Below are 17,961 nucleotides of genomic sequence, written 5' to 3'. Positions count from 1 at the left end.
CTTTAACATGGCTCCACATCTGTTCCATGCTACGATTTTTTTGCACTTCTGTACATGACTTGAGATTTGCAGGATAAATCGCAAAGGTGAGGGCAAGGAAACCTTAGAGAAATCTCCAAGCTACAGCAGCCAGCACAGAAAGCTTTGTTTGTGCTGCTGGAAAACTGGTGTGCTGTGCCTGGTAGCAATCTCTGCTGCCCCTCTTCCCTTGTACGCAGTGCAAATTCATGGACATAGAGCTTATAAGGCACAGAGAGGACTTCTCTTCATAAAACCAGCCATGGTACTCTTGTGGCTGCCTCTGGGTTGGAGGAAGGCTTAGCAGATCAAGTACCTATCTTCTTTCCAACATGTCTCCGGACCCTAATGAAGAGTGTATTTAGGCTCTTTCTGCTGTTCCACAGCTATGTGAGAGGCATACCCACACTTTTGAATCAGAAAAAGTGAAAGGAAAACACAAAACCCTAGTAAACAGGTATTAACTATTCAGCATTTAAACTGAAATGGTTATGAAGCTATGTACTTGACTGGACACAGTAATTCGCACCAGTTCTGTACCTACTTAACTAGTACAGCAACCCTCATTAGCAGTTAACTTAAAAGACAACATTGCCCCTGTGATTGTAGAATATTTAACCAGCAATGAAGCAGTGGCACCAGAGTGGGGCAGGGGCAAACTACAAGCCTCTCATGATCTGAGAGGGGGGGGGGGGGGGGGGGGGGGGGGGGGTCAGAATTGTCTAGTTGAAGTCAACTTCAACTTATAAAACCAAAGTTTTAACATATTAACTGTTCAGCTTGCTAATTAGTTTGTTGTAAATTCTGATTTAAAAAACCCAACTGATAGAAGAATGCAATATGGGAGCACATTTATCTAATTAAAGCAGCTACAAACAACTTCAAATAGCACAGAAGGGTCTAAGAATCCATACCTGGTATTTCAAGTCTTTTATTTTTTCCTCACTGTATTTTATTCACAATTCAGTATTCTTTAAGCACTTGAAGACAGTGGATTAGGCAGGCAATCCCTCCTTTTTATAGGAGGGATCAGGATCCTAGTTTCAGAATCCTTCCCCACCCCTTTTGCTAGCCACATGGTGTTTACAGGTCTAATACCAGGCCCTGCTGTGGAAACCATGTCACCAGATCCATCTTTTCTTCTCTTCCTTGTCCAGGTCAATACCTCCCTCTGTGGGAGAAAGTCTGCTAGAAGAAAAGATTGCAGGCTGCTAATCTGATCATGCTAGGCTGAACCTCCATCCTCCTTGCTTTTACTCCATTTCTGGAATTGCCACCAAATGGCTCAGTCACAATTGTCCCTCTTGCTCTGGAGGGGGAAAAACATGCTTGTGACATTTTGATGATCCACCAGTTGGACAGTAGCATTCGCAAGCAAACCTGCCTCATTCTGAGGTCCCCCCTCACAGACCTACAGACCACTAAAAGTACTTCACACCCCACAGGTGAAACTAGTTCAAAAATCACAAGACACAGAGGAAAAGGACCTGGATTTACTCTTGTGCTCAACATGATCTATCTTTAGCCTATATGCACCACTGTGGCCAAGTATAAACAGCAGCTCAAAATAAACAGCTGTGACTAATGCATTATTTCTTCTAGTTCTCTTTAGCAAAGTCTAAGAATATTATTTTAGTGCCGCTCAATGTTATTTAGAAGAAAATAAAAGTATATGGTGAACACTGGGAAACAGAAAGAATAAATGAAAGTTTAAGATTTTTGCAAATTCAACAGTCATCAGAATTACAGTGTAAATTTCTTAATGAAAATAACTACTGACATGATGTGAAGTATGACAAAATATGTAACTACAACATCATGGCATATTGCAATAAGCCTAGAATAACCACTAAATTTTATCTTAGTTCAGGCTTACTTACTTGGTTGGTTTTACTTGCATTAAGGGTAAGAACGTTTTTACTTTGGGAAATAAGTTCTTGCATTCTAAGAAAAACTGGTGAATTTCTGAGGAAGAGGATGGGTATATAGTAGCTAAAGCGTTTGAGATACAAAAGTAAGTCCTGTTAAGACATCACACACACATATGCATTTGCACAACTGGGTGAAAGAGGGAGAAAGAGACTGAATTTCTGCGTTTCTATTTTGATCTATCAACCTACATACATGTCTACTGGCACTAGATAGTTTTCTAGAACTTAAAAAGGAACTTCTAAAGAAAAGTATTTTTTTTTAATCTAGCTTTACTTTGGAAAGGTAGTCAACAATATTTCCACTAGTTTGAATTGTATACAGGTAAAACAGAGTTCCTTCAATCACACAGAGCATATATATGTTTGGCAGCTTTGTTGTTAGAATTACTTCAAGTGTAGTATCCTCATTTTGTGTTTTAAAATGAATGTGGATTTAATACTTACTGTGTTTTTCTGAGATGCCATATCCTGGAGGGAGGGCGGGAGGGAAGAGGAGAATAAAAATGTTTATTCATTTTTACTGGGAAATACTATTTCCAATAAAAATATCATACATATATGTACACACACACATATATAGACACAGATATGTTCCAAGTAAAGGGACAGAACAGCATCAAGAAAAGTCTTAGTAGTTCATGTTAAGAAAAAATTAACAAATCAGAGAAGAAATCTATTTAAAGTGCTCAGAAGATGAAGCAAGTTGTACTTGCCAGTAATTGGAGCTGGCACTCCACATACCCAGTCACACTCTGGACATTTGTTAAACCAAAGCATTCAAAGCTGAAGATTATTTTTTTTCTCTGAAAGAGTATCCTTGAGTCGCCTAGGTCCCTTTCCTACCTGGATGGGCACAGAACAACACACTCCTCCTACACCGTAATTCTTCTCCCCTCAAAATCTAACGAGAGATATAGAAACTCTGAGGCAGGTGATAAACTAATGGGCATGTAAACCAGACCTCAGAGATTTCCAGTTGCTGGTAAGTAACTTCCTCCTCCTCCTAGTGATAGCTTACACGTCCAATGAACACTGCTTGGTGAAACTAAAAAGATTTCCAGGTAAGCCATGCTACAAATGTTAGACACAGAGTTGTTTCTAAGCCAGGTTACTGGTATAATTTAATTGTGCTCTGGAAACCTAAGATGATTCTACATGAGCAACTTCATATCTGACAACCACTGCACAGAAATTATTGTCCTCATGCTCTCTTTTCCTTAACAACAGACAAAATATCAGGGGCCATCTAAGAGGTTTAGTTCTGCAAATATGACCCTCTTGAAATCTGGATTACATGTTCTTTCATATGCTTGGAATTAGGTTGGTTTGGAAAAAACATTGGTGGAACCAAAGAGACAACTCCTGGGAGAATTTCAGGATGGGTCCTAAGAGATAAGCTATATAAAGTCAGGCTGCCTGAACTTCACAGATCTTCCAGCAGAAGTAATAGTAGTCATGAATACTGCCTTTATAACACTTCGGCTAACCACCCTTAAAAGCAATGCACAGCAACTGAGATCCAAGTAATGAATTCCTGAGGGAAAGGGAGAAAAACCTGAACAAATTGGTCATAAACCTGAGAATAAAGAAACACCAGCAAATGCTTAAAAATACATATTAAGGTACTAAAACCTACCTAAACAGAATTACTGATTGACTTAAACTCCTTCAGCCGTACTAAATACCTCAGAACAAAAGTGATGGAAGGGTTAGACATCTGAAATATCACAGAGCTGAAGAATTAGTATGTCTACCTGGCTAAGCCAGCATATCCAGAAGAGCTTTACCTACTGCAGGAAAAGATCTTTCTCGGCAGGGAGAATCACTTTTCTAAGAGCTACCTAGCACCTATTCCATGAAATGTTTTATGAAAGACCCCAAGAACAATCCCTGTCTACCTTCTGATGTATACCTAAGAAAGGTGTATTAGCATATATGATGGTATCCAACACTGAACTGGGGCTCAATCGCAGAAGCAGTATCAAGGACATCAGAGTAGGACTGAACAATCTCCCAGCACCCTGCTTAAACTACTCTAGCACTTGCTTCAGAGCGTCTCTTCTACTTGGTTCCAGCAACTTAAATCAAGCCTTCTGATTCCAAACAAGATATACTAGGGGTCTACACAGACCAAGGAGGTTGTGCAAACAACTGGGAGATGAGGAATAAATCAGTGACACTGACAGAGTTTCTAGCAGAAGAGACATGAAGGCAGAAAATAGCTTTTCCAGCCTTAAGTGACACAGACACGCCCCAATGTTCCCAAGTCCCCAGATTTGTCCTTGAGCTTTACATCCTTAGCAAAAAAAGCCCCAGAACTGACAGTGCAAAGATTTGCCAGTTCTGAAAGCAATCCATCTGAAGATCCAACCCATGGATGGATGTAAGCCTGGAGGTCATTCAGCACTCCAGTTAGGGAGCAGGTGCTTGCACATGTGCTTGGCATAAAGTACAGAAATCAAAGCCATCCGCTGAGGTCCTCACTGGGCAGAGACAAATAGAAGATGACTAGTCTGTGCTTCCCAAACTCAGGCACATCCTTGGGAGAACCAAGTTGATCAGAATATCTGAGTGGCAGCATAAAAGAAAGGTAAAATTGTGTTAATGAAAAATAAAAATAAAAGATCTCTTTGCAGTCAGGTGTATTACCGGTGCAGGATGAAAAGCTGTATGCCTGCCCACCCAGAGTAGTTGGAGGAATGGAAGGCATGCAAATATGCCTTAGCGCATATCCGTATGGATAACCTCTTTGAGCAAAGAGCGTGAGAGGCTTTTGCCTGAATTCTTGTGATGCTAGGTCACGCAGAATGTGGATGTGTATGTGGATCACCACCTGAAGAAAGGAAGTATGGGGTACTAGACACAGAGTAAAATCAATGACATTGAGAGCAGGAAAAGAAAAGCTGTGACAGAACAAAGCTTTTCTGGGAAAAGAGAGGGAGACTCATACAAAATTAAGATTAAACTTAATATTCTTATAGGATCGAGAGAGAGGCTGGAGAATTCCAAAAAGGATTTTTGGACATTGGTGCGTGAAAAATATAAAGTAGTAAGAGACAGTAACTCAAAATAAGGAAAAAACCACAAAGCTTGAACAAAGTTGCTCTCAGTGAAGGCAGCAAGAAAATGAATGATATTAAAGGCAGCAGTAGGTGATGATACAGAGCATAAAAGTGTAAATGCCATCTAAAACAAAGAGAACCTGCACTAAGAAAAAAAGAACCATCCACAATATATGACTTGCATGCAGAGCATCATTTCAGGACTTAACATGTATAGCATGTATTATCCTACTATAAAAATGAACAACAAGGCTATAAAAAGATTTGGTGAGGATCTTTCCCCGCCCCCCCTTAAAACAGCAATAAAAAGGAAACTCCTGTAGTCTCAGCTGCTCAGCACTTAGGAGATACAAACTTCATCTGACAGAAGTGCTTCAATAGTAGGAGTAAGCTGCAATACAGCCCTTGTTCAAGGGTTGTTATTATACCGGCCATAGCATTTTTTAACATGTACGCTATTTAAATGAGAAAGAAAGGAAAAAAAAAAAAAGTCAGACCTGCATTCTCATTCCAAGTCTAACCATCTGAAGCAAAATCAGTACCATACTATGGATCTTTTCTTATAAACAAGCTTTTATACTATTCTAACCATACTGGTTTTGCTAGCAGCTGTTTTTCTTAGAATGATTTTGTTATGTAGCAATCAGGAAATCACATTCAATGGAAGTTTCAGAAAAACACAAACATTTGCAGGATCAGGTTTTTACAAATATTTCTGAAATGAAGCAGAGTTTGAAGTGAGAACCTTACTTTGAGAGACTGAGCCGTGTCAGCATCAGTGTCATGGTAGAGTATAACATTATTAGCCATGTCAAAGCTTTCACGCACGCCAAGATGGTAGAACAGTGATGGTTGCTTGGAAATATCACTCATGTCCACAACTGCAACATCTGAAATGAGAGAGGGAGGGAGGAAAGCGCTAAAAAAAAAAATAATAATCTTAAAACCATTTTTATTCTTATACAGGATTTAAAATAAATCCTGAATTTATACATATATTTGGACAGACAAAATCAATATATTCAAATTAGGATCATTTTCTCACAGTACAAGTAAATTTTACCATTCATATGAAAAATAAGAACCTACTCAGGAAATTATCAGAGTGTTACACTAACTGGGTGGCAGAGTTTATGAATTCTGCTTGAGGTTTTGGAATCACTGCATCAGTAATACCTCAGGGGAAGAAGCAGTTCTGCATTTGCTCTTTGAACTGGGCCTGACAGCCTGGATATCCAACAAGACGGAAGACTCCAAGCCTTCAGGTGGAACCTCTAAGAACAATAATGGAGCAGAAAATTAGGGAAAACTGCAAGACCAGATTTATCTTAAGAGGCTGAGATGTGGAGAACAGGAAATTCCTAAACAGTAGAAAAAGAAATGACTGTGACCTTAAAAGCTACAGGGAAGATGCTCAGGGGTGCAGGAATGAGGGGGTTCAACCACAAGCAGCCAGAGCAAGACTTCCACTGCTCTTGGGTAGTATTTTCAGTCAGAAAAGGAAGGAAAAAAAATTTCTGTCTGTGGAAGATGACCTATATAGAGAGCTAAAGAGAAATACCCCCTAGTGTGCAGAACAGCTGAAATACAGGCAAAAGATTCTGAATTCACCATTTAGCTCTCATATAAGCCTAAAGGCCAGAGAGAAGAAGTAACTGGAGAAGACAACATGTAACACTCAGATTTTTTCCTTGATCCCTGTAACCTCTACACTAACTAAGAAAATTTTGCTTTAAAGCTCTTTAAAGGTCTGTATCTATATGTCTGTCTGCTTTCACCATTGTGGAACAGATGGATGAACTTAAACCCAAAGTATTCATAAGACTAGAGCCTTGGCATTGAAACCACTGGGGAGTCTGACGTTCAAAACAGATTTGAGAGACTCAGTGCAGCTGGGTAGTAAATCCTGCATCTCTGAAGGGGGAACAGTCAGTGTCTGTACCTATGGGGAATGACAGAGAAGGGTGAAGGGGTCTGTTGTGTCAGATCTAAACACAGCAGCCAGTTTACCCGTGCTTCACCAATGTTACACATAACAAGAATTGATACTCCATACTTAGTATGCAAGTTCTTGGAAAAGTCTGCAATGAATTACACTCCTGCACAATTCTATCAGTCTATGCTAACACACCACACTGGGGTCAGCCAGTCCCTCTGGTTACTAACAGACTCACTGTTAAAGCACAAGGAATGTTTTGAGTCCAGAGATAATGACCTGCCTTAAAACCTAACCATCACCATTTAAGAGAGGGGAAAAAACCACACCAAAAAAACCCACAAACCCAACCCAAAAGTCAACAAAACAAGCAAGGAAGCAACACAAAAAATCCAAACACACCTTCCTTTCCCCCAAAAAGCCAAAACTCCAACACAAAATGATGGCCGAATGAGAAAATCCCCTTATTCCTGTGGAACTTCGGATCCTGCACCATTTACTGATGATCCTTCCAGTTCCTGTTTAGCCACTTCTCTACAGCATGGACAAAATTCTTAGTATACTGCACAGTGTAGGGTCACACAAACAGAGCAGGCTTGAAGCAGTAAACCCCAGCTCCATAAACACATCCAAATGTAGATTACCCCAATATTACAAAATCATTTTGGAAAACATATATTCTATAAAACAAAAGTTAAGACAAACTAACGAGCAGACCTAGAATCAGATACCATCTGGGGGGGTGGGTGGGTGGAAAATCAAGTTGAAGAGCTTGGACTGTTTTTAGCACCTGTATAAACTGATTTTGTGGAATGAGAGTGCTGTGAATTCAAAATCACCATCCTGGTAGGAGAATTCAGACAATGTGTTCATGTAGCACACAGATACTGCATTTTATGATAAAATGTGAGCAATGATCCATAACAAAGTTTATCAAAACAAGGCTATACATAGTTCATTGCCGCATGTAGTAGTCTACAACTGAAATTTGTCTTCTATTGACTACTGCTAGGTAACAATGTAAGTAGTATCAGAAAAATATTGAACGGACATAAGAACAAAAAAAAAGCATCTGCATTAAAAAGGGTAATTATTCATCACTTATTCATTCATACTAAGAAAATCTATGATAATAAGTTTTTCTTGTTTATTCACACTTCATGAACACAGGTGTGAATAAGGTAAAATAAAATAAGAATAAAACAAACTGAAGTCTAGCAGAGATGAAGACAGTATCACAAAAATATGCATGCAACTGAAAAAAAGCCCCAGGAAGGTAACTGAATGGATGCAGTCTGATCACAGGAATCAAGGGATGACACAGAAGCAAATGACAGCGCACAGATGCAAAGCATCAGAAATGCTAGTGGCTGTGGACTAGAGCAGTGGTGAGAAGATGCACTCCCAGGGAGCTCTCCAAGCCCCACTCCAGCAGGAACAGCAGCAGGCTTGGAGCAGGGAGGAAACAGATCTACTTATAAACCAGCTTTACTAATGTGCTAATGAAATATAGCTTGTCCAGTGGGCCCAGGAAATGAATGCAAATTTGGGCACAGAACAGGTAAAAAATAATAAATGCTTATTTAAAAAACAGATCCCTAGGATGTATCCAGTGCACAGGGTGCTGAGAGAATGGTGCTCAGTGCCATGGATCACTGGGTCTAAGCACACTCTCCAATACAACTGTTTTCAGGGTTACATTTCGCTTCTTGGTGTAGGCAGTTTTGTGAATCATTCAACGAACAATGCTAACACGACACCACAAATATTTCTGTTTCGGTTGTCCTGTATTTTCCTTATGATTTGTGCCAAAATATTTCACCTACAGGTCTTTACACAGACATGGGGCCCTGTACTTCAACCACAGATTTAGTATGGCTGATAAGAGAGAGATAAGAATTCCCTTAAACTTCCTGAGATACTAGTGTTGTAGTATTTCTTTTTATGTATCTGCTTCGCAAAGCTTGATGGATGAATAGAAACGTAAAGTTAATCACACTTCATCCTCAACTCCCATCTTCCATGTCAGGAGAGCCTGTTCAGCCAAACATACTTCTGGGCTTTCCCCTTCCAAGTTTAGGCTCGACCTCCTCCATTGTAGACTACTGTGAAGCCAGAGCTAATCCAAACTTCGATCAAATCTTTCAATGAATGAGGAATTTTATGCAATAATGAAACATGACACACAGGTCTAAAAGACCAGTGGCGTGGTCTCCTATGTCCAGAAGGAAAGGGCATGGGAAGGCACAGCCCCTCTGTAAAGACAGAAAGCTTCCAAGTGAAGTACAAAGATCTTCACAACACATCCACTACAGGGGTGGGGATGTGCCTAAGGAGGCACATGACCAATTTTGGATGATTCTGGAACAGAACATTTAAACTCATTGCAGTAACAACTCACGTTCAAAAGAACATACTCATAAAAATGTGTCACTCCTCCCTTCCTCTGAAGCATAAAAGATCTTCTCAACTCTTTTTGTTCTCTCATAGTTGTGCATGAAACTATTTTAATCCTGAAAACTGAAAAGCTGATCTCACTTTCTAAAGTATCCAATTGCAGTTAATTTGTCTAAGCTTTTGTTTTAATTTTAAAACAATTATGCTACATGTATATTTTTAGTTCAGTAAGGTAATTCATCAGTATTACTAGTACAATCTTGACTAGGTCTCTGCATTGTTGCAGCAGATGGCACATAAATAATTTCTTATATTACAGTTTACGTATTTTAACACTAGTGTGTCTTAAGAGACCAGACAGGGGAAAAGATAAATAACTATGACAACTGAAATGAAGATTAGAGATTATTATTTGTGGTAAAACAGGAGTCTGTGACACTAATAAATAATTCAACAGGAAAAACATTATTACACAGTTTAAAAACAGAGGACTTGCTTCTCTATCTGGAATGTACCTGAAGGCATCACACAATTTAATGATTTAAGCAAATGACAAGTCTTGATGTGACTATTGTGTGATTTATGGCATTGCTAGCAACAACAAAAGGAAAATGTTGGCACCAGGTTTTGGGATTTGTGAATTAAGAGTAGTAAATGAGAAAATTAAGAAAAAAACTGAAATATGCTGAAAGTTAAATAGAATCTAGGAGGCCTGACAGAGGAAAAAAGTCTGTACTGCTTTCACCTTCTGATCTAAGACTCACCTCCATCCAGCCTTATCTGTGCTGAGACCAAGAACCCTAGTCCATTATTAGAGATTCATTATTTTTCAGTATTTGGAACTTCTCTTTATATAACAATTTCTTAAAAAACCAAACTCCATAACATGGTAACAGAAACCTTATAGAAGGAAAATGCAGAACTCTGCCCCTTGTTACTAGCATCCCAGTAACCTTCAGATTACTATTGCTTCAGATTATTGGCTATTTGCATCAGTTATCTTCATAGAGAGTAAATCAACAATTGTGCTAGCCTTAAAATCTGCTGGAGGAAATTGTCAGTTATTTTTCAGAAGACCAACAACGCTCCTAAAGAAAAAGAATCATCATAACTATCTTCAAGAATCCATAACTTCAGGATGCATATTCAATTTATTTTTTTCCTGCATAACTGTACAGTCCTTTAAAGGAATGAAGGCCAGCTTTTATAGGGAAACAATCTGAAAACTAGGAACCCTTTGCAGCTTTCACTTAAGCTAAAACAAAAGGCTTTCAACTTTATTATACCCTGTAATCCCAGAAACTGGTAGAGGGAACAGCCCAAGGCAATAAAGCATAGCAGTAACTACCAACAGAACTGTTAAGGTAGTTTTTCAGCACAGTTTGTTATACCAGCAAACTGTCAGTGCCTTCCATTAGATCCCAAACACAAGCCAATTGTAGTGTAAAACCACTGTCAACATTCATGATGCTATTCTAGCTCTCACAATGCATTGAGTTTTCTTAAAATCTCACTACTCTAAAATCATGCTATTCTGTAAGAATCTGGTTACTCTTCTTAAAAAGAGAGAAGAATTTGTTTCAATCACAATCACAAAGTAAATATAAAGATATAACTAGAAGTTGCCTTAGAAGATAAAAATCTCATGAGACATAAACATGCAACTTTTTTCTAAATTTAGGAACTTCTGGTTGAAACCAAGAATATTTCAGTTCAACCTGTTCAAGTTTGCAATTTTATAGCATGGACTTTGCTACCTTCACTGGTTTGCTATAGGGCCAGAACTGTTTACAAAAACAAAAACCAACTAGGCAGTAGTGATTTATCCTGCAATATAGACTTGTACATACTATAAGCACATTAAATAGCAGCTTAAAAAAAAAATCTTCTATTTCAGACTAACCTTAACTTCTTGTAGATTAAAACCAAGTGCTGCACTTCTGTACAAATACAAATATCAACTGTAATAGTTTAGAAATTGCTTACAAAGCACCTTTAAGAGGGAAGGTTGTTCTTACAAGCTGCAATCAACTTTTGCACAAGAATTCAGTTGTGGCTGGAGTCTGACTACAAGTTTCAGCCTACTTCCCGCTTCAGAAGAGGAAACACAAGCACTGGAGGTCTGAATCTTTATGATACACTAGGGGCACTTCCTTTGGAAAAAGCATTTAGTTCACAGGTCAAAGGAACTGAGACTTGAAAGAACAGGAAATTTAATAATTAAAGTAGGTTTGAATCCTCATATGAAATCGGGAACAAAGATGACCATTTCCTTCTCTTCACATATAGTAAGCACTGAATAAAAAAAAAATAGTGAGATTTTGGGGTTTTATTAATGACATCAAACACAAAGTATAGAAAGAAAACAACTTTAATAGTGGCCAAATAATTTTTAATTCACTCTTTTAAAATTATTATTATATTGGCAAGACAATAAGAAAATTCTGATTCTGGTATATTATTCATCCACACCCACTCTGGTTATAAAATGAAGCAAAATCTAAACTTAGATACAACTCACTGTTGGCAGTTCTAATGGATTTGTTAAGTGCTTTAGGAATTCCGAAAACCTGGGCATCAAATGGCAAAAATTCTGAAATGTGCTTGTCCATTGTTTGCCTGTTTGCTCAGGAAAACAAAAGGTGTGTTGTAAAGTGGCAATTTCAGGCACAGGGTGTTTTATCAAAAACAGGGCAACACCTCTAATTTGTGTCCTCAGATTGAGCTCATCGTTTGCCTTTTACTCGGTTGTAGCTTTAACCTTACCTTCATCTACCACAGGTTTTATGTTACAGAATGATCTATTGGTGAAGAAGGCGTACCACACACCATAACTTATCAGTTCTGCTCCTCTGATCTAGCAAAATGGAAGGCAAGGGAAAACACCTAAGAATTGGGGCCTTTATAAAAGCCAGCATTATCAGAACAGCAAACTCAAGGGGGAAAGTCAAACCTTTCTTTTACATTTCTTTCTGCATGTCAAATCTTGCACTGGAAAGCAGTTTCACATCTTTCCCCATGAAGGCATTCTGCTCTGTGAATGTGAACACTGCGAGTGCTGAAGAAGTAATGCTAACTGTGTATTAGCTGAGCAGAAGCTGCATTCTTAGCTCAGGAAAGTCAGGGAGATGTTTGGTCTCATATAAACCAGTCCTCACTCCCTTCACTGTCAACACAGAGAGAGGAAAAGCACTTTTAGAAGACCATTCATCTGATCTGTCAGAAGCCTGTTTTAGGACAAGACAAGTTGCAGCCCAGAAGCACCCATATCTCTTCACTTACTATGAAGGGAGTTAAAGCCAACTGCAGACACACTGACGGTGTTCAGTACTACAAGCCCCCTCCACAGAGTCTCCGGCTCTGTTCTGAAGAATTTTGTTAACTGCCAAGGCATTTCAGTCAAGAACGATATCATATCAGCAGATGTTCCCACCAGCTGACCAACAAATTGGTGGCCAACACAGAAGGACGACAGCTCTTTCTCATCAGTATTATATCTGCAGCCTCTCTGCCTGTGAGAAAGAAAAGGAAGGACTGCCACAATTCAAACCCTCAGCTAAGATTTCCAAAGGTGTCTCTGAAACAGCTGCTTGAGTTTTCCATAAACTGGGAGCTCATTTCTGAATCCCAGCTTACAACATTGTTTTGACACTCCATAAATATGATTATACAACTGCACGGATGACTGACTTTGAGGTGTTTTTGCATATATTATCTCAGCCCAGATTCTTTTCTGCTACTTATATAGTCTGATTGATTAGTTACATTGAAGCATCGACTATAACCTCCTGGCTTATCGTTGAAGTTAATACACAAGTTAAATTCTCAGCAAAATTACCTTCAAGTCAGATACAAGCATTACCTTTCCCTGCAAGGCGATGACATTGATAATAAAGCCAGTGTCAGCCTTTACCTTCCCCCCCCCCTTTCATACCGTAGCTTGTGAGGTCCTGGGAGCTACATTGCCTCAAGCCTGAGGGAGCTAACTCACAGTGGTGCAAGAGGTCACAAAAAAAACCCACAACCAAACCAAAAAAGAACATGTACACACACTGTCACTGGAAACTCACTCAAGTACACACCTCTTTGCACAGCCACCTTGAAGGACTGTAAAAATTTAACGACCCTGGCACTAGAATCAAAGTCACTGATCTTTATTTACCCACCACAATCATATCAGATGGGTCCTGCCAAGGTCTGCATGCTGCTAATAAATGAAATATGAAAGTCATGATAGGCAATAGCGATCAATATTTATACCACTTCTTTGTAAAATTACAGCCTTCAAACACCTAGGTTAGAAATCATGAGGGATCTCATCACTTGGATCTTAGCCATTTGAACAGTTTCATGGCTCAGGCAAATGAATGCTTAGGCCTGCCTGCAACTCCTCTTTCCCACGACCCACGGTTCTGATTCCTTCTTTCCCCATTCCACCCTCCTCTTATCCTGCAACCTATATTCAACTTAATAATTTCTGCCTAACTTAGCAGTGGCACAGTAACAGACAGAAGCTCTGTCACTGCAGCTAATCAGTCCTGTGAGTGGTATCAGCTACCAGCTTTCCACTAGCCTCCTGGAAAAGTACTTTAAGAAACCAATAGACTTTACAACAAGTAAAAGAAATAAAGGTTAAAAACTTAATTTCATGAAAACTCACTTTTTACATATCATATAATAAAACAAACTTTCATCTGTAACTAAAAAATCTGATTCTGGAAGGACTAGAAAGACTCTGGTCGGAGATAGTACACACACAAACACCACTGAGATATGGCCATCCACACTGTTTTATAATCTTATTTATTGAGTGTCAAAACAAAGTACTTAAACTTACAGTGGCCGTTATTTAAACTTTGTAAGCATGCACCCAACAGAAGTAAAAAAAGAGGCAAACTAAAGCACTTCGCTATTGCAGTTTGACATCCATCATTTGACTGTGTACAATGTAAAAGCAATAACTATTAATCACTGCAAGTTTCAGGAAAAATAATCCTTCCTTTAAAAAGCTAATACATAGTGTGAAATACTCTGTACTCACTACCTAATTATTGTTAAAATATGCTTAAGAATCTTAACATTCTAAGAAACTTTTTTGAAACACCATAGCTCATTGGAGACAAGCAACTGTGGAGTATTGGGGGAACAAAGCAGTTCCCACCTGCCTCAGTGGCTGCAGAAGATGAGCAGTGACACCATGACAGAGGCGGACAAGACTGCAGGAAGAGAAAAGGCAGTATCATGGCTTCAGCAGCTGAATGCTTGCCCATGAAACTGAACTCCACCTCTGCTTCTTTCACAGCTGCTGTGTGATGCTAGCCTAGTCACATAACCCGAGATCTCAAAGATGGACTTGGTGACCATACATTCACTGAGATTCTGATTTGGGGAAAGAGGCATAATCAAAACACCCCCACTGGAACACAAATAAAGTGGCTTTGAAAAGACAGTCCTCGTTTTAAAGGTAGTTTGTAATAAACCCAATGCCTTTAGAGAGAATTCCTAATATTTTACATAAGCTGTTCCCTTCTATCATCCAATTGTACCTCAGCATGAGTTACAACTCAAATAGTCTCTGAGTTATCATCTGTACTCTTCCACCTGCAAAATAGTTAAGCATCTACAGAGCAATCAATATGCCTGAATCTTACCTCAAAAAAGACAGACATTTACACTTCCCATGTGCTCCTACCCAAAAGAATACTAACAAAGCAACATTCAAAACTTCTCAAAGCGTATTTAAATAATCTACATTTGTTTCCCTTTTTGTTATTCACAGACATTAGGCAAATGAGGATCCAAAGAAGTCACATACTTCTTGCTTTTTCCCAAATTCATTATCACTGATTGGCAAAGGTTTCCAAATCTACGTATCCAGGACACTAAAAAAAAACAATTTACCCATCACAGATTATCTGAGAAAGATACTGTTCAAAAACTTTCCCCGTTCATATGCTACTAGTATATTAAGAATTTTGACATAGATGCTAGACAACCATAATGAGTCGATGTCTCACATCGTACATGCTTTTCACTATGATGACAGGTCATTAAGGATAACATCGTTTCCTAAAATTTTTCTCTAAGCTAAAGAGCCTACTAGTTCTACAAAATCTGTCATTTCTCTGCCCTATTTATCAGCAGACAAGAAATGAAACAGTGGAGTAAATTAAAAACAGGCACTTCACACTTGCTTGCTGCAGGAGTAGTGTGCCAAGTGTCACATGAGACTATTTCCACTGCAGCAACGTTTACTAGAGCTGAGCTAGCCAGCTGAGAGAGCATACAGAAAAAACACCCCAACCCTGAACCTAGTTTGAACCTTGCCTGTAGTCCTGGCGGGGGGGAGGGGAAAGGTGAGCTTTATTTAACTTTTCCTACACCTCTGCACTTCCTACACTGGGTCATAAAAGGCAACGAAAGGGAATGAATTATCAAGAAAAAAAGATCACTTATGGGATAATCTGGTCTAAATCAAATTGAGAAGAGTACAAAATTCAACAAGAAAGGCTATTCCTTCCTCCCTGACTGCAGGCAAATCCATTTCTAGGCCAAGGAGATTTAGATAAGCTCCAAACTTTCTAGACATTTATCCAAACTAAACCACTTGAAAGTTACCCATCATTTAATGTTGAATACCTTGGCTGGGGAGCCGAAAAAACCTGCCAAATCTGCACATCTCCAACAGGTCACATACTGGCCAGCAACATATATCAAAAACATTTGAAAAAACAAAATTATGCTGAGCTTTATCTTCTGCCCAAAAAGATTATAAGAGATAAGAAAAGTAACCAAGATAATAGGCACTACAATGGAAAGAAAAAAGTTTCAGTACATTAAAAGCTCCTAAGTCTGGGTTAAGCTAAGACCTTCATGCTTTTCTTTATGAATTAAAAAATACAGCATACACAGACAAATTAGACTTTCTTACTCTACTCTGAATCTCTTATTTTTCCTAAACACTTATTTTTTTCAAAACAGACATGAAGAGACATCTCCATCATTAACACTGGGAACTTGTACGCATCAAACTGAGGTATCCCACCTCATAAGTAGATTACAGATTTCCTCTTTATGCTGATAGACTCCCAGACTGTCATTTAGGACCCACATAAAAGCAAAATAAATTATATAAAGAGAAATTTTTAATTGAGAAAAAGCAGTATTATTAAAATGCAAATGAAAATAAAATTTACATAAAGCCACAGCATCCTCCATGAGCCAAGAGACTTGCACTCACATAGGTACAGAGTTCTTCATTTAATATGCTGGATGCTGGGCAGATGTGGATTCAAACTGCTGGTTTTAACTTTCCTATAAACAGTACAAGCTTTATGTGCCAGCCTAAAAGACTGCATGTGCTACTGAAAAAAACCCTACCACTGAACACCGTCATTCCAAAAACAGGTAGCATTCATTAAAAAAAGGGGAGAAAAAAACCCCCATCTATTTCAAGGCACTAAGTAGCGATCAATAAAATCTAGAGTTTCAGTAGAAGCTGGTCTTTCGAAAGCAAAGTCACAACTATTATCTACTTACTCTTCAACTACCTTATAAATACAATATACATTATTACTTCCAGCATGTAGACAGGAAATACTAAATATGAACAGAGCTTGTTCGTTGTTACAGCAGATCCATTCCAGATTTCCCTACTTTAACTAAGATTATAACTAAAGTAAGAGACCCAAAGCTAATAAATCGTAAGATCTCTGTAGAGTCAGAGGAATATTAGTACTTCATCAGACACAATGAATCACATGAAACTGTGATTTTACAAGCCTCTAAACATGGTCTCCAGCATTCATTAAACATAACATGGAACGGTTCACCTCAAAATATTCATACATTTAAAGCTGTCACAAGATGAATCCCAGCATGGATGCTGACAATACCTCAGTTTAAATATTCAATGGTGTATTTTTTTTCTTTTCACCTTTTCCTTGTAAATTTAACTCTACAAGTATTGTTTTGAGGCTGAATTCTTGCAATGTTCTTTTTATCACACAGCTGTTCTATCATATCATACACTGCTGTTCAAATCAGCAGTCTTTGAGTACTTCCATTGTACAAAGTCCCAAACAGACTTAATGAAAGGTCTGGTACTTCTTGGTAGGGCATCCTTTTCTTCTTATTTTGCGGAAAGACCAAAGTGAGATTTGGGGATGATCAGCAAAGAAGAGCAAACCCAAAACTTAAGAAAATGTTGCTGGAGCTGTGAGAATCTTTATTAATGTGCAAGTTTTTCTATTAAGTAAATTTTCCCTTTTCGAAGATTTCTGAATTCTGTGTATTGCACCTTCTGTAGAAAGGATGGGTGCCAAGCCATGACACTAAGACAGATTGCTTTACCCCACATTCATGCATATTCACCCTAGCACCACTTCTCTGCATTGCCCCAGTGATCACAATGTAGTGTATAATAATCCATAGATCAGAATTCAGTAGTTCAAAAAAACCTAATGTTTGTCATATTATTGTTGTATTGCTAAATTAGTTTACAACTTTAAACTGGCAGAAAAAGACAACTGCAAATGATTGGAAGAACTTACAGGTTTGTGCCTGTAAGTAAGGCTTGAACCATGGAGCAGGGACAAAACTGAATTTTAGTTCACTA

At 38.6% G+C, this 17,961-nt stretch overlaps 1 protein-coding gene across 1 annotated transcript in view; it reads right to left on the bottom strand.

The window, feature by feature from the left end:
* Positions 1-17,961, bottom strand: part of MAP3K15 (mitogen-activated protein kinase kinase kinase 15) — an 87,261-nt gene that overhangs the window by 57,015 nt on the left and 12,285 nt on the right. The window contains exons 2-3 of the mRNA XM_040582567.1: positions 5,762-5,901; positions 2,394-2,417 (exon numbers count right to left, since the gene is read on the bottom strand). Coding sequence (XP_040438501.1) covers positions 2,394-2,417; positions 5,762-5,901 — 164 coding nt within the window. The remainder of the gene's footprint in view (positions 1-2,393; positions 2,418-5,761; positions 5,902-17,961) is intronic.

Source organism: Falco naumanni, chromosome 2 (genome assembly GCF_017639655.2).
Source record: "Falco naumanni isolate bFalNau1 chromosome 2, bFalNau1.pat, whole genome shotgun sequence".
NCBI classification, from domain to species: domain Eukaryota; kingdom Metazoa; phylum Chordata; class Aves; order Falconiformes; family Falconidae; genus Falco; species Falco naumanni.
This window is presented reverse-complemented; position numbering and strand designations above follow the sequence as displayed.